At 32.2% G+C, this 18,170-nt stretch overlaps 2 protein-coding genes and 1 long non-coding RNA gene across 4 annotated transcripts; 1 reads left to right on the forward strand and 2 right to left on the reverse strand.

The window, feature by feature from the left end:
• Positions 1-5,176: 5,176 nt before the first annotated feature.
• LOC145112471 (uncharacterized) lies at positions 5,177-5,649 on the reverse strand. Its single transcript, XR_013710532.1, has 3 exons — positions 5,598-5,649; positions 5,431-5,510; positions 5,177-5,337 (listed from the first exon to the last, which is right to left on the reverse strand). It is a non-coding gene; the product is annotated as an uncharacterized LOC145112471 (long non-coding RNA).
• Positions 5,650-13,268: 7,619 nt separating this feature from the next.
• On the reverse strand, positions 13,269-17,893 carry LOC145115069 (Methyltransferase MT-A70 family protein). Of its 2 annotated transcripts, XM_079051236.1 has the most exons (11): positions 17,522-17,893; positions 17,202-17,427; positions 16,992-17,110; positions 16,845-16,878; positions 16,665-16,740; positions 16,403-16,580; positions 16,252-16,341; positions 16,050-16,149; positions 15,718-15,951; positions 15,010-15,188; positions 13,269-14,880 (listed from the first exon to the last, which is right to left on the reverse strand). In XM_079051236.1, the coding sequence occupies exons 1-9, from the start codon at positions 17,810-17,812 to the stop codon at positions 15,785-15,787; spliced, it is 1,281 nt and encodes a 426-aa protein (XP_078907362.1). In that variant the 5' UTR covers positions 17,813-17,893; the 3' UTR covers positions 13,269-14,880; positions 15,010-15,188; positions 15,718-15,784. The 2 variants fall into 2 exon arrangements, with proteins under 2 accessions (XP_078907362.1, XP_078907361.1); XM_079051235.1 differs by having other exon boundaries at positions 13,269-15,188.
• On the forward strand, positions 14,035-15,313 carry LOC145115070 (geranylgeranyl pyrophosphate synthase, chloroplastic-like). The gene has a single exon (XM_079051237.1). The coding sequence runs from the start codon at positions 14,035-14,037 to the stop codon at positions 15,154-15,156; it is 1,122 nt and encodes a 373-aa protein (XP_078907363.1). The 3' UTR covers positions 15,157-15,313.
• Positions 17,894-18,170: the final 277 nt, after the last annotated feature.

Genomic DNA, 18,170 nt, shown 5'->3' on the forward strand with positions numbered 1-18,170 from the left:
AAATATATATATAAAAATAAACTAAAAATAAGTTGTTTCTACGGTTCTTAACCTTTGAGGGTTCTCATTTGATATATATATATATATATATATATATATATATATATATATATATATATATATATATATATATATATATATATATATATATATAATCGTAGTTACTTTCTAAGAACGATCATATCCCATGAAAAGATTTTAGATTAAAATATTTAAGAAAGTATATTGTATGATTTCTTGGACAAAAGCCACATATGAAATATTTCATTTCTTTATTATATTAAAACATTAAGACACCGAAAGAACGAAAGTGATGGTTGCATATGACGAGTTGAGGCCAAGACATTGGCAGACATACCAATATAAATGTAACATCCCTTTCTAGATTATCATTTTTGTATCCTAGCTATTAACGTTACAAATTTTATTTTTAAGACTACATGGAGTCTGTCGTTAAGAGTGGGGCGCTAGGGCTCTCCACCCTCGCTACACACCGTCCCTAGCGCGTGCCAAGGTGCTTGCCATCGGCTTAGCGAGAGGAGATAGAGAGAGAGTAGTGGTAGGATTTGATCGGTACTTGGGTATTTGATATTTCACTACAATTCAAACCACATTTGACTTTTTTTTTAACAAAATCTTTCATTTTTTATAAAGAAAGTAGCCGTTTTTTACCCAAAAAAATCAAAATTTCAAATTTTAATCCAACCATAAAAAATAAACACTCATATCTCAACATTTTACACACATAATATCCTTCTTTCTTTTTCAAAACTTATCAAGTCACCAAACACAATGTCTTCACCTAGTGAAAAAAAAAATAATAATAAAAAAAAATTAAAAAAAAAATAAACTTTCATTATCAAACCCTTAATCACCAACTTGTTATCGACATTCACTAGATCAACCCATTCATTCACCTGCTAGTTACTATTATTATACTATGCTCCATCCATACTCTTCTCAATTTCAGTCTCAACTCATGCCATTTTACCAAAACCAACCGAAAACTAATTTCGAATCTCATCCATACCCGATCCAAATCTCGAACTTGATCCCTTTTAGTCGGTTCAAGAAACTCAATTCTTTTCTCAACCCCAATCTTAAACTAATTTTTAATCCGAACCACACTGCCTAGTCGATGAGTCAACCGATTCTTCCAATAAATGACCCATTCAAGAGCCCGAAGTTGACCTCAAAGGAAAAAGTAAAGAAAAAGCAAAGGCAAAATGTCAAGGATAGACGGATAAAGAAGAGAAGGCATTGGCGAAAGAATGGTTAGATGTATCGGAGGATCCAGCGACGGGAGACGGCCAAAATTCGACAAACCTTAAATTTATAGTTTGGAAAAGTTTTTGAATCGAAATGAATAAAGTACCACACTACTAGTCAAGTGTACTTGAAAGGGAGGATCACCAACAAAAATTTAATGGAGTTCAATAGCATCTACATGAATGCGATCCATAACCCGCAAAGCGGTGCAAATAAGGTGGATGTAATAGCAACATGTCGTCAAATTTATAAGGCAAAATTTGAAAAAGCTTTTGCAAATGAGGTGTTTTGGGGAGTCATGAAGAACAAATCAAAATGGTTGAATCTAAAAAGTGTTGATGATTTTGCGGGTATGTCCAAACGAAGCAGAACTTTCGTGTCAACCAATAGTGAATCCTCTGATGCGTATATCGTGATTGACCTCAACAATGAAAATTCATATGAAGCTTCGGATCTTCCTATGGTACGAGATAAAGCTAAAAGAAAGCTAAAAGGTGGTCAAAGTTTATTGAGTGAAGTTGAAGAGATGATATCAAAGGATTGGACAGTAAGCTTGAAAAATATTTAGAAGTGGGAAAGGAAAGAGAAATGAATTAAAGTTTTTCTTAAAAAGTTGATCGAAGTTGTCCGAAAAGGATCGTCGGATTTTTAACAATGCAAGTGCGAAAATCGCAAGACAAAATAATTGGGATAAGTAGTAGGACTTACGTATTAAATCTAGTTTTAAATTATGTTTTAAGCCGAGTCGTGTTTTAACTTTTAGGTATCAACTAATGTTTTAATTTATATTGTCGTATTTTAAGTTTTAATGTATTGCGAACTTTTTTTATTTACTATTAAATGTTTGTGTTTTATAAAAAATATACTTATTTATGTTTGAAAAAAATTCAAATGTGGTAGGATTGCTACCACTCCTTATGAATTCTAAGAAAAAAATACTAGCGATGTAACAACAAAAAAAATAACATGACAACATAACTAATTGATGTGAGAGTGTGCTAGGAATGTTACTCATACTTGTAGTCTAAGAGCATCTTTGGGTTTGTGACAAACTCCAAACAAAAATGTATTATAATGCTTATGTGTTAACTTGTTATCCACATTAGTTGTTCATAAAATGCTTGAACCAAATATATACGGGTGTTTGAGATTACTTTTGAACATCAAAAGTCCTTTTTGTAGAAAGACTTTTTGTAAAATGATTTTTTGCAAAAGAAGTTCTTTAAAATGTGTTTGGATTAGTAAAAATGACTTTTGGTTTAATTTTTACATGTAAAATAACAAAAAGTCACAAAAAGTCACATTTTTGTGACTTTTAAAACCCCTCATTTTCTTCTATGTCAAAAGTCATTTTCAAAAGAACTTTTGAATTATCCAAACACCTTTTGGTTTTTTTTTTTTGACACTGTGGAAAAATTAAAAGCCAAAAATTATTCTAAAATGCATCCCAAACACCCCCATAATATTTCGTTCCTTTTTATATGCAACGACCAACAAAGCTTAATTTTTGTTTCAGTATAATATTTCGATCCTTTTTATATGCAACGACCAACAAAGCTTAATCAGGTGTAAAATGGCGCAAGAAGCTCGGAATTGGGTGTTTAAATGGTGTGGAATTCCAAGTAAACAATTTTCATCAACCTCTGAATTCTTAAATTTTGCGGATGCTTGGGGTAACTGCACTCGGAAAATGTTGATTCTCAAATTGATTTTCTTTTCTCTACTTTGGTACACGTGGTTAGCAAGAAATGATAAAGTATTTAAAAATCTATGCACATCTCCTTCTAAGATTGCTGATAATGTTATCTCACAGACATATATTTGGTACAAATATAGGAGTTCATAATGTTGTGGTAGGTGGGTTGATTGGAGTGTTTCCCCTTTTAATCATCTTATTTTGTAATTTGTTATTGTATCTTTGCTCTTCGAACTTGCTACTTGCTAAGCCTTTACGTTTATATATATACTAGGTAAAAACCCGTGGAACCTACGGGTGTTAATGTTAAATAGAATTTAAAATTTAATTATATAATATATAATATAGTTAGAAAACTTATATTGTATTATTTATAAAGTTTGTTTTGTATATGATGCAATTGGCTCTTTATTGTTTAAAAAATATTGATAATATAAAATGGATAAAGCTAAATCTAATCAAATTTCAAATTCATTTATGTACAATTTCGATCGACCTTTTAAGTTTTTGCTTGTGGTTTCAGAAAAATTACAAAATTTTTTATATGTATAAAAAAATGATATTTCTGAAATTATTGTTATATTATTTGTAGATATATTATTCTACAACCGGCTAATCAATTACAAAAATGACTATTAATTTTCATAATCAAAAGCATTTAAGTAACTACAAAAAAACCCAAAAAAATATCGAAATTAAAATGAACCATTGTCTTAAAATTTGTCCAATAACAACCTACATTTCCAACAATCATTGTACCAAATAACCAAACATTTTTTTAAAACCAAACCAATATCAAAAAATATTATTTGTTTGTTAAAACCAAAAACAACTCACTTTTCCACTTTTGGAACTAAAAGTGGATTTCCCTCTCCTATTGATTTTCTTTTAGATTTTGTTAAACTCAAATCACCTCCACAATCAACGTCATAAATGTCATGGAGGTTGCGCTTCAAATCACTTGATATTTTCATTGGACTGGTTACAGATGATTTATCAACTGTTGAGGGAGTAAAACTCTCATCCGTTTTTGATATCACGTCCTAAATTAAAAAAACATAAGTTGTAAATTGGAATAATTAAATATAAATAAAAGTTAATATGGGAATATAATATACCTTTTGAACATTCTGAACAACATCATCTGCTTCCAGGGGTACTTCATTTAAGGACACCGTATTATTCTTTATAAAGTTCCACATCTTTACAACAACTACCCCTCACTCAGTATCATAATATTATCAACTTCTGCCTGTTTGTTTTGTTTATAAACAAAATTCAAAATCAAAAAATAAATAAATAAAGGTGGATGGCAAAACAAAGAGCTATTTTTTCATTCAAGAATGTTTAATTCTATTCCATCAGAAAAAACAAAAGACTTTTTTTTCACTCTAGTAGAATAAACCATTCCATCCCTTCCTCTTATTCCATTATACCAAGCATCTATTAAAGTTACAAAAAACACATCTTCCATGAAAATAAACACACAGAAAACTCTTTTTGGGTGCATAATGCATTTACCAATGCAGAAATGTTCCCAGTTATTGTATTATGTGTCATGAGAAGTTTAAAAATAATAATATATTGATATTAATTAATATACCTGAAGAATCCAATGTGCACAACATAGAAACCTTGCAACCCCTAAAGCAAACACATAATGTGCTGTGATTGGTTCAACAATCTAAACACACAAATTAAAGTCAATGGATTTATAATTTAATATTTTTAAGCACCACTTAATGGGAAATATAAAACAAGCAGGGTCCACATACACAAGTTTCATAACATATTTATAAAACTATTTTAAATATCTTAAAGTAAAAAGATTTAAATTATTTCATCTAGTTGGGGTCGTTGTAAAAACATTGCAAGCTAATTTTGAGTTGAGTTTTGGGCTTACAAAGTCTAAACCCGTTAACCCAATATAAACTTGACACAAAGGTTCAAGTAAGAAGTTATTTAAGCAGACAGATCGACACGACACAAAAATGAACCAAAGATTAGATATATACTCCCAAAACAAATCGATGAATCTCTAAGAGCCAAATCTTTAAGCCATTAATTATTTCAATGCATTCAAGCAATGGCATTCACAATTCCAATGAAGAAATCATGCCCCAAAATCCACAAAGAAAAATCAAATCGTATGCACGCTCTGATTCGACCAAAAACCCACACATTGAAAAGTAAATTATATGAAACAAGCATAACAAAACAAAAGACAGGACCTGTTAAATCCTGATGCTGCAGTAATCTCACCAGATTTTTATTCCGGCATATTTTTTAAAGGTGGAAAATTCAATCAGTGATGATGATGTTCATCCTCGTCAGAGTCCATCTGGAAGTCCTCCTGCGCCCACTACTTCCAACTGCTAAAAACATTTATAATGTATGAATAATTAAATATGCAACAATTTAATAAAATGTCACATGGTTTTTATAAAGAAATAATTTGCACTCACCTTGAAATATTGTGAGCAGACTGGGCATTCATTTGTTTCTCCTTTCTTTAGCCAAAACCAAACAACATCATGCTCATCCTCTTTAATAGAAAAATTACATAAAATGAGATATTATATGATAATGATACCACTACAGTCTCCAAAACTACAGAAAAAATAAGACTCACCCCCTTCTGCACTAGGGCAACCAACAATTCTTTGGTCATAGTAAGATTTCACAATGGCAGGAGCTTCCTACAGCCCAACACAAAACAAAACATGAGATCACAGCTTCACCAAAACTTCTGATTAACGGCTTTCATGATAGATTTATACATGTTAGGGTTATGAATTGTGATATGTTTGTTATATAATGTAATCACTAACTTAAGTTTAAGGTTAAGAACCACTTAATGGGAAATATAAAACAAACAGGCCCACATACACAAGTTTCATAACATATTTATAAAATTACAGACCTTGGTATTCTGCATAACACGAAGTTGTGGATACATATCTAATTTTATTTTACGGTTATTTTGAAAATTATAATGCTTTTTACATTTTGTCTTTCTTTCCCAAGATGTAAATACATCTCTAATTTCCAAATCTGCTGATCAATATAAACAATGGAGAAGCCCTAGATTGAATTTTGGAGTCAAATCCATCAATTCTCAGAAATTCAATTGGAAAAATTATACAAAATTATATGTTGCATTGCAACTAAGGTTATGGAGATTGTAGAGTCTATGAAGTAGAGAAGCCCCAAATTAGAATTTGGAGTCAAGTTGATGGGCTCTCCCAATCACAGCCGAAAAATACAATCAAAATCGTTTGCTAAGAGTGCAATAATGTTAAGTCAACTGTAGAGTGTAGACATGTTACCAAAACGCAACCAAATTCTTGTTAAATTTAAGTGCAAAACTTTAAATGATCAGTTCTCATATAGAAATTGATAAAGCATTATTACGGTTTAGGAATCTAATCATCGAATATAGAAAGAATGCAATGGATAAGTAGTATACTTACTCAGTTCCTTTGTTGCGAAGGATGCGGAACTGTTCAGGGGAGAGAACTGCACGCCATTCCTCCTCTGATTTCACAATAGAACCCATTGAAATCTAATTCAGAACCGCGAAACCCTAGTTTTAGTGATATTTGGGGATTTGATTATCTTGTTGGGGATCAGAAGGATGTTTCACAAATCGAACATGTGGTGGTTATTTTAATACCCAAAAACATAAACGCAGAAGCATAATTTTGGATCTTTAATCTCGAATCTGATTAAAAGAAAACTTAAACATGAAAGAATGATTGCATACCTTGTTCCATTGAGATTTTCTGATCTAGAGACTAGGAAGAGTTTTCCGATTGATCTCAAGAACACTCTTTAAATCCCACAGCAAACCCTAAACCGATTTTCTTGTATGTATTTTCGTATATTGTAAATCTGCTTCTCATCACGTATTTATATAGATGGAGATATAACCGAATGTGAGAGATATTAGGGATTTAGGAGATCTTGAGTCAAACCGGGAACTCAACCCACAAGATAAACATGGTAAGTGTATATCTTTATTTATTAATAAAATCGGTCCATCAACAATTTTATATAATTTCCATAATAATATAAAATTAATGATAACATTATTTATATACATTTATTAGTGGTCCCAAAATATCCAACAATCTCCCACTGGACCACGAATGCATGAATGTATATATAAATGTATAAGCGCTTTAATGAATGTTATCATAGTATTGGTACCCTTAAGCAATCTTATCCACTAATCATACAAGTATAGGATCAAAGCGGTCTTCGTTACAATTTACGCAGCTAAACCCATCAATGGTCACATATACATATATAACTAACGACATAGATTAAACATGATGTGTGGTTTTAAAATCTAAATAGATTTCAAACGAGTTCCTCTTTAGATTGAAGTGAGATCAAACTTCAAATAAGTGCTACTAATAATGGAGTTAACCAAATTCTTAATTCTGTACAGAAAACATAATTGTTCTTAAACAAAACATATAGCACCATAAAACTCCCACTAAAACTAAATATCACACCAACGTGTGTAGTATGCTCATGAAAGACCTAGGGAGGTAATCCCTTTATGAGCGGATCCGCTTTCATGAAGTTTGTTCATATGTGCTATATATATATTTCCATTTTGCATTATTGTGTTAACAGAAGAAAACTTGATGTCAATATGATTTGACTTAATCGAACTTCTGTTGTTGGAATATAACATTGCTGACTTATTATCACAACTTTAGTGGTCTTTCAATACCAATAATGTGTAGCCTCGTGATAAATTTCTGCAACCATATTCCATGCTACAAATTATGTTGCCATTATGGAAGAAGCTACCGAAGTCTATTCCATGAAATGGCTCATCATGCTAAAATGTAAAAGTATCCCGATATGGATCGGAAACCATTTTGGCATCTAATAAATCAGATTCTTAATAAAAAAAAATGATCTCCAAAATATCTGATTTCCTATAGTTGAGCATATAGCCTTTTTTATATATATAGATATCTCGAAATCCATTTGGTTGCTTTCTTATGATCCAAACTTGGGTTGCGTAGATATTTGCCCAAAACCAAAAAGACAAATTTACTCCCACTTAATCTGTGGTACACAAAACCATCTACTGTATTTACCTCAAAACCAAAAGAGATAATAAATTGATGAAAAATGTGGTACCACGCATAGGATATCCAAAGTTGAGGTTGTTGAGTTTGTGTATTCAGAATAGGAGATTGAATAACATTGTCGATCACTAATTCATAATCTGCATACTATCGAAAGCAATAATAGGAATCAAGATTGATTCCTTCTTAAGGACAATGTTTTAACCTTGTTTCTCCCCCAAACTCAACACCCTCAAAGAATGTTGCTCTATCCAAAATGCAAGGTCAATATCCATGCGATTGAGAACTAACATGATGCCCTCATTCCATTCCTTAAAGTTAATCTCATTGATTACATGAATCATAAATGTATTCAATGTTAGCAGATATAATAACATAATTCAAACATGAGCAAATCTATTTTTATGCTCATTAATTCATAAACCGTAATCAATAAATTCAATTTATGACATCTTTACAAGTTATCAACACAACATTAATATCAAGTCTTTGGACAGTAATACTAACTTGCAAGAGATATCCTTGTTTTAGAGATACACATTGACAATAAATCATGTCAATTAACAAGCGCCTATTTGGATTGACTTATTAATCACATGGACCCAAAAAATCGTCACATGTTTATCACCACATATATGTTTATTCGGCCAAATATCAGTCTACCTTTGGGTAGGCTAATACCCGCATTAATAAACACATAAACTATAAATTTTTATAATAAGAATTGACAATATATCATGTCAATTAATAAGCCCCTCTTTAGATTGACTTATTAATGACATGTAACCTAAAAATTGTCGCATATTTATCATCAAACACGTGTTTATCCAGCCAAATATTAATTTACCTTTGGGTCGATTAATATCCGCATTAATAAACACAAACCATAAAATTTAAGTTCTTTGTAAATTAATTTTCACAAAAGAGATCACTTTGGCGATATATTGTGTCAATCAATTTACTCTGAAAATAAATAAACATGTCATAATTTTAGTTTATTGATAACCTGAAATATTTGTCAAAGTGTGATATTGTGTATAAGGTATACCTTTAAATGGAACACAATTCACATAAGCAATATCGTATAACCAAAATTGATTAAAATAATAGAGGTTACTTTGATAACAATATTATTGCAATCACTAACAAAAAAATGATGTTCATAAGCCAAAAGGTTCAAGTATTCCATAAAAATATATGGTTTCCTTTTATGAAACCATATATTTTAATGTATATTAATTTTCACATATTATTACCAAAGTAATCTATCACCTGATAGAAATTGATCAGGTCCAGCCATTTCTTTAAACACCCCAAAACTCTTTAGACAAATTATTTTATCTCTTCAAATGTTATTTTTAAGAAAAAAAATACCATATAGAGAAATTACTCCAATAAGCCTCATAAAACGCCAAAAATGGGGTTTAAGTGCATGAGATATAGCTACTTAATATATATATATATATATATATATATATATATATATATATATATATATATCAATTCTCAAATCTCTTCCAGGCTTTTAACACATAATAATAAAAAGAAAAAAAAAATCAATCTTTACAAAACAGCAAGAGATTTGTTTAAGAGATAAAACGAATATGATAAAAGTCTTTTCCACACATAAATTTAATGGTACTAAAATTACTGATTTCGTAACTTTTGCCAATATCATAATTACAAATACAACACATGAATAATCTTAAGTAAACTATAGTTTATTTGTTTCCAAACCATGTGTTATTATATTTTATTGTGATAATAATATATCATATTATGAGAACACACAGTAAAAGAAAAGCTTTCATGCTAATATTGCCAAAACCAAAACATAAAATACGTCAAGCTATATCCCATGATTGCTAAATCACTAATGTTCATGATATATACACACAAAGAAATACATACAAATCATCATATCATGCCGTCTGATTTTAAGAAAGAAAATGTCGGCAGGATCGAGAAGAGTAAAATAACATATATCTTAAAGGTATGTTTTAGTTCGAAAATCAAAAGAACTAAAACCAATCCAAGTTTCTGATAAAAGATTCGAGTTGGCTCTGATACCAATTGTTGGTTATTTTAATACCCAAAAACATAAAAACGGAAACATAATCTTGGATCTTTAATCTCGAATCTGATTAAAAGAAAACTTAAACATGAAAGAATGATTACATACCTTGTTCCATTGAGATTTTCTGATCTAGAGACTAGGAAGAGTTTTCCGGTTGATCTCAAGAACACTCTCTAAATCCCACAGCAAACCCTAAACCGATTTTCTTGTATGTATTTTCGTATATTGTAAATCTGCTTCTCATCACGTATTTATATAGATGGAGATATAACCGAATGTGAGAGATATTAGGGATTTAGGAGATCTTGAGTCAAACCGGGAACTCAACCCACAAGATAAACATGGTAAGTGTATATCTTTATTTATTAATAAAATCGGTCCATCAACAATTTTATATAATTTCCATAATAATATAAAATTAATGATAACATTATTTATATACATTTATTAGTGGTCCCAAAATATCCAACAACATGCAAAGTCAAAAATTGAAGTTGAAATCAGAAATCGAACCATGTGGCCGGAGGTAGAACGTTGTCGTTGGTGTGTCTGGCCGAATCAAGATGTGGGAGTAACAGCTTAACCTAGATGAGTAAAGTTGCGCAAAGAATATCGATGTTTACACGAACAGAAATTGTGGCGCCGGAGGGCATATGGGCATCCTCTTCACCATTGATGAGGGAGTAATCGCAATTCAACATAAGCCCTAGTATACCTGAGAAGAAGAAACATCGGAGAAGTATCAGAGGTAAAATGGAGTTTATCGTAATCGTAATCGTAACGTAAGGATAAGGGCTAAGGACAAGGGCAGTGTTGGTATTTCATTTACAGAGTAAAGCGGGAAAAATCGATTGTTAGGGGCTTAGAAATTGCCACGTGGCAAGAAAGCTCTTATTTATTAGGATAGGAGATTTGCCGTTTCCAAAAAAAAATTCTCGCCATACATGTTTCCAAGTGTAACCAATCCCAATATCTTATTCCTTGATTCACTACTAAAAGTCTAAAAGGCACAAACTATCAACGCTAATATGCCCGTAGTTGCACAATATCCCATTTTGACTTATATGGGATAGATAATTCATTATTTCAAATATTTCACTGTCTTCCAAGCATTTACAACGTCCTTTTACATAAATTTATCAATATTGATCACTGATACTTCAAGTAATCACATAACTGTTGTTTGTGCATTTCAAACTAACTAACTCTTGCATGAAAAATTGTGCTCATTAGTAGGAGCGGACGCACGATTTTACAGTAGGGGTTGTACGGGAGAGTTAGGGTTGCACGGTAGTAGAAAAAATAAAATTTTCGAAAAATTTTCCACTGCGGCCGGAAAAGTTAGAGTTGTCGGTGCCACCGTTAGGTCCACCCCTGCTCATTAGGCCTTATTCTTACCAAAAAAAAATTAATAATTAAATATTCCCTATCTTTTGTTCCCACTCATCTTCTTACTCGTATAAAATAACGACATGTGAAATCCACTAATTTTCTCTTTTAAACTCCTATCTTGATTCTACCATGATCAAATAAGTATGAAGATAAATAGGAACAAAAGGAATGATGATATTTGATTTCTATTTTTTTTAAAACTATACAACTAACGTACGTTAGTGATCGATGGCAATTTTTAAAGAGAAAGAGAGAGCTAAGAGCTTAAGGTTGTATTAATCACGTGTTTGGTGGCTTTCCCTTTTTAAGAATAAAGATTTCTAGTTTTCTTTTTAGGTGGTTTGATGTTATTTAGGTTTGGTATCATAACTTACTAAGTTAGGGGTTGTTTCATAGATGTAGATTGAGTCAGACTGATCAGAAGCTCTGACTGCATCTATCTCTAACTGAAATCATGTTGTTTGATTATATATCTGACTAACTGTACAAAATGATAAAAATAATCATTTTACCATTCTGTTCTATTCTGTCGGATAAAATGTATCTATTTGCATACAAATTTAACTTCATGACTATTATTCAATAATAAAATGATATTCAGCGAATATATGTAGAATCTTACATATATAAAAGTAGAGGTGTTATTCGGTTTGGTTTTTCGGTTAAAACGGTTCGGTTTTATCGGTTTTTTTACATTTTAAATCTAACCATAACCAAATCAAATAAGGTTCGGTTTAATCGGTTTCGGTTTATTCGGTTATGGTTTATGCGGTTCGGTTTAACGGTTAAACCGGATAAAATTCAGCACGTAAAAATAAATATTAAACTAAAAGAAAAAAAAAACTTACTAAACTATTACCAAACATGAAACTACATTAATATATAAAGTATTATATTTAAGTTGTAGAGATAGGTTAATATAATTTTAATCGTATATGAAAATGAAAGAAACGATTAAAGGTTATTTGGTTAATTTTTTTTTGCTTTTTAATACAAAATATAAAACAATTATAACTTTATAATCGTTAATAACTAAAAATGTCATGGAAATCTTAGTAACTAATATATATATATATATATATATATATATATATATATATATATATATATATATTTGGTTTTTTCAGTTTAACCAAAACAATCATAATTTAACCAAAAACCAAACCGAATAAGGTATCATTATTCGGTTAACCAAAGCAAATTAACCGAAAACCAAATAACCCGAACCAAATGAACCAAACATCATTTGGTTCGGTTTGGTTATTCGGTTTTGGTTATATATATATTCGGTTTTTTCAGTTTAACCAAAACAATCATAATTTAACCAAAAACCAAACCGAATAAGGTATCATTATTCGGTTAACCAAAGCAAATTAACCGAAAACCAAATAACCCGAACCAAATGAACCAAACATCATTTGGTTCGGTTTGGTTATTCGGTTTTGGTTTTTTATGACACCCTTATATAAAAGTATGTCGTCATTTATGAAAGTAGGTTGCTATAAATATTAAATATTAAATATGATCAGTGACCTATTTTAGTTTTGTATAACTACATTGAACTCATGTTTTTATTGCACAACTATAACCAACACATTTGCCACATAAATTTTCTAAACCTAAATCTTAGACTTTTATACAAAGAATATGTATTGTTAAATGTACTTGCAGTTGTTTAATACAAGCTTCTAAAGTCAAACTAAAAGTTGCAAAGTTCACATTTTCATCTACAATGATGTGTAAATCGATACATCAAAGTGTAAACGGCTACGATTGATTTCAACACAATCTAACGATCCACAATGATCCACATATTATTAATGCAATGTCCTCACTTCTCACTATATATAGAAGAATTAGGTGGTGCTGTGTACTCTCGTTTACCATAAAAGCGAATGGTGAACATGGTACTACTAGTGCTTCTATACTTTCCACTCACATTCAAAGATTACTTTTCATCCTTATCATAAAATAAAACAAAATCAAATGTTAACAAAAAATAAAAATCTAAAGCAATTTAAATAAATGATTTTCTTTCCACTTTTAACCTCAATCACAAGAACCAAAAAGAAATATTTTAATTTTAGTAAGCAATAAAAAACGTACACAATCCTCTTATATGGAATCATTCTTATACCCAAAAATTAACTTTAATCAAGTTTAATCAAACTTATAATTCCTTTTTTATCAAAAAAAGTACATATTTAAATGGAATAAAATTTACCCCAAAAATCGATTTTTAATAATTAATTAAAATATATGCATTTTATTTTGGCATTTATCTTTGGTGTGAATGTGATGAGGTATCCTTTTTTTCTGTGGAATTTACAGATTGCACCCTTCATCCCCCATGACCTCAAAGAGATTAGGTTGGCAGATGTTGATTTGTTGTTAGAATGTTCAGGGACCCATTTTCACTAACAACTTGACTCATTTCAAAAAGCACACAGTTCATCTCCTTCTCCTTCTTCTATTTCTGGATAAACATGAGATCTCTGAATTTCATCGATTCATGGGTTCAAACATGTTCCATGTTCAACGGATCTTCGTCATCGTCATTCGTCGGATTGATCTGCAAAACGCCGATGAAATGCAGTAAACCCAATTTCAAAATTCATCCAAGATCCAGAGTTTCTTCTTCTTCTTCTTCGAGTTTCTCTGTTTCTGCTGTGATTACCAGAGAAGAACAGGAAACTTTGGGTGAAATCTCATCGGATTGCTTCAATTTCAAGGCGTACATGGGGGAGAAAGCTGTTCGGGTTAACAGAGCGCTTGATGAATCCATTTCCATTAAAACGCCACCCACAATCCATGAAGCTATGCGTTACTCTCTCCTCGCCGGTGGGAAGCGTGTGAGGCCCATTCTCTGCATCGCCGCTTGCGAGCTCGTCGGAGGTGACGAATCCACCGCCATGCCCGCCGCCTGCGCTGTTGAAATGATACACACCATGTCGTTGATTCACGACGACCTTCCTTGCATGGATAACGACGATTTTCGCCGGGGGAAACCAACAAACCACAAGGTTTACGGCGAAGACGTGGCGGTCCTCGCCGGCGACTCTCTCCTCGCCTTCGCTTTCCAACACATCGCAAGCGCCACCGTCGGCGCGTCTCCTGAACGCGTTTTGGCCGCCGTCGGAGAACTGGCGAAGTCGATTGGGACTGAAGGGTTGGTCGCGGGTCAAGTGGTGGACATAGCTTCAACAGGTGCAAAGGACGTCGGACTGGACCAGCTTGAGTTCATCCATATCCACAAGACGGCGGCGCTATTGGAAGCAGCCGTCGTATTGGGAGCAATATTAGGTGGAGGAAGCGACACCCAAGTAGAAAAACTGAGAAAGTTCGCAAGATGCATTGGATTACTGTTTCAGGTGGTTGACGACATATTAGACGTCACCAAGTCGTCGGAGGAATTGGGGAAAACCGCCGGAAAAGATTTACTCGTAGACAAGATGACTTACCCGAAACTAATGGGACTTGAGAAATCACGGCAGTTCTCGGAGGAGTTGTTGGCGGAAGCTAAACAGCAGCTTGAAGGGTTTGAATCATACAAGGGGGTGGCGCCGCTGGTGGCTCTGGCGGAGTATATAGCATACCGGCAGAATTGAATATCATGAAAACCAAGCTTCCGGCGGTTTCCCTGCAGAAAAATTATAGCAAATTAGATTTAATTATTAATTAGTTTTGGTTTTTATGAAAAGAATGATTGTGTCTCTCTTTGAAAGCTTCACCTCTTCATTGCAATTTCATTTTTTTCTTGATGAATTATTTTATAGCAACTTGATTTATGCACATCATAAAAAACAAAAAAGAAAAAGAAAAAAGGCAAAATGAACAATAATTCCATAAGAAAATATCATGTGTTTTAAATTTTCATGTTCATTAAATGTATAGTTAAAGATTTTACCAACTTCCCACAACAATAATGCTAAAACAAGTGAACATTAAATTTTCATGTTCAATTGTTTTAATTTTTCCTCTTCATTCATTGCAATTTCATTTGTATTGCAATTTCATTTGTTAGATTCTACTCTCATTGATGAGAATAGGACAAAAACTAAAACTTCAAGTTTTTGTCCAAGAGACAGATTCGACTGTGTTTGGTGTATTGGAATCTAAAAATGACGTGAAGTAATGAATGGGTTAAAAACTATAACTTTTTATCTTACCCAAAAAGATGAAACAGGATACGAGACTCGTGAATGTTTTTTCACATCCTCATCATTGAAAATAACCCTAAAAAGTTTGTCCAGTAGTGGCTATGTCTGTACTGGAAAAGTATCTGGAATCTTGAAATCGAAGCGGTTCGTTTCCCCAAGATGTCCATCCGGATACCATTTCTCTAGCAAAGAGTTCGAGGCAATGAGCGTTGTGTGATCCAGGTACGTACTCGCGTAGCATCTCTAAATAACAACCGTTGGATAGGGATAAAAAGGATTTATTTATTAATCATAATTTATTTTGAATTCAAAATAAATGATTATATAAAATAATAAAATACCTCCAACCGGGGGTTTCCTGGAGTAATCTCCCGGGATACTGATGAGCACTTGACCATCTGGAATGGATTTTAGTTTTGAAAAATAATCCGAATCCTCAACCTGTAAATATCACACAAAAGTTTAAAAAAGGGACTAAAATGTAATGATTTTTTTATTTATTTAATACAAGAATGGTAAATAAAATATATTGAGATTCTTCACCTCTGGATAACAGTAACCAAGGACAAGACATTCATATGGCCTATGATGAAAAAGATCCAATTCACCAATTAAAGAACCATCTGCTTTCACCTGTAATAGTCATGTACTATTTTATTATTCATCCCATAATAATAATCAAAGAAAAAATTACCTTTAACCAATAATGAGTTGCCAAATACTTCACCCCCCATTTAGGGAATAAATCTTTTTCAATAAATACTCGTAATTTCTCCTTATTTGTTACCCACAAAGCTACCAAGGCTCCATCTTTATGAGCAAGTTTTTCAATAGGAAGAGACAAAAAGTATCGATTGGGCAACGTTGGGTACCTAAAAATTAAAATCAATGAGAATGTTCTTAAAAGAATATGAATGCTTTATAAAAAAATATGAATATGAATTATGAAACGTTACTTCAATTTTTGGTAGGCACTGCTATTTTCCCAAGGTGGATCGACAACAATAAGATTGTATCCACAATCTCGTTTAACTGCAATAAAGATTCAAATTTCTATGTTCAATAATAAGCAAAATATTAAATATTTATAATAAAAAAAAAATAATCGAAAGTACATTGCTATTTATTGCATTTACCAGGGATTAGGCCATGAATCTGCTTCAGATCAGACTTCCACATGGGAATCAAGCAAAAATATAGAGATTGTAAATCAAACTTATTAACTTGAAGTATTCAAGAAATTCGATAAATCAAGTACAATAAAGTAAGAAATGGAAGCGCACCATGTAGAAGGAACTCTGTTTGGGTATAATGTATTGGCGATTTAGAAAATCAGCTTCCATGTCACTGTTTGCCATATTAGCAATCAAGCTCCCAAATGCCGGAGTATTTCTTTTTTCATCTGAGGTGATGTGCAAATTAGTCATCATCTTCCTCGTTACAGTAAGTAGAAAAAACTTTTGTAAATTAGTGATGAAAATTATAACAAGTACCTTGTGTTGGCTTGTAATCCTTATGAGGATACAGAGAAATTTCAAACAATGGAGCTTGCCATACACTCCCAAGCTCAACAAACGAATGTTCATCACTTGCTACCATCGACTGTTCACAATCAGATGTTGGAGAATCATCATCACTTCTCAATTTCCCCAAATTTAGCAGAAGATCATTAGCTCCGAGCAAAAGTTCGTGCGCCTTCATCAAGAAAGGTTTCGCCTTCTGGAATAATAAAGCGCCCAAATTGACGTATGAATCGATACAATGATATGTGAGTTTTGTTATGCTAATTATCTAAATAAACTTAGAAGTTTACCTGATGGCGTTCTTCAGCAGCTTGTTCTCTTTCATTAAGCGCAAGAGGTTTTTTCTGTTTACGTTTCCGTTTTCTTTGATTTTTGGAAACCCTAGAATGCTCTTCGCCGGAGGGAATCGGTTCGAAGAAACGAGAGTAGTAAGAAGATGGAGAAACCCTAAAATGACTGTATGAGAGGTTAAGGACGCGAACTGGGTCCATGAATACGGCGTTTGAACCTTGTAATCGGTAAATCCCCGATTTGAAGAACATAGATAGGTTCTGATAATCGTCTGTTATAGCCCCCGCCATTATCGGAGTTCAAGTTTTTGGCTGCCGGACAAGTTTATAAACGAGAAGCTGGTAATGGTATGTCTTAAGTCGATTTCACATAATTTAGCCCAAAGCTGAGGCGGAAAAGAATAAATTACAAAATTCGGCCCAGTTTATAAGTATTGTTCCAATAACAATTTCTTTCTTTTGGATCACCTAAAGAAAAAAAAATTTCACCTTTTTTTTTTATATATTTTATATAATATAATATATAATATTTTTTTTTAAAAATAGGTCCCGCTAATTTAAAAGCTAACAAAAAAATTTAACTAACATATATCCAGGACCGACATTTGGTACCGGTTTATGTTCTTGGACCGGTTATCGTTTTACACAT

The sequence above is a fragment of the Lactuca virosa genome, chromosome 5, assembly GCF_052849685.1.
Source record: "Lactuca virosa cultivar CGN04683 chromosome 5, Lactuca_virosa_CGN04683_v6, whole genome shotgun sequence".
Lineage (NCBI taxonomy): Eukaryota > Viridiplantae > Streptophyta > Magnoliopsida > Asterales > Asteraceae > Lactuca > Lactuca virosa.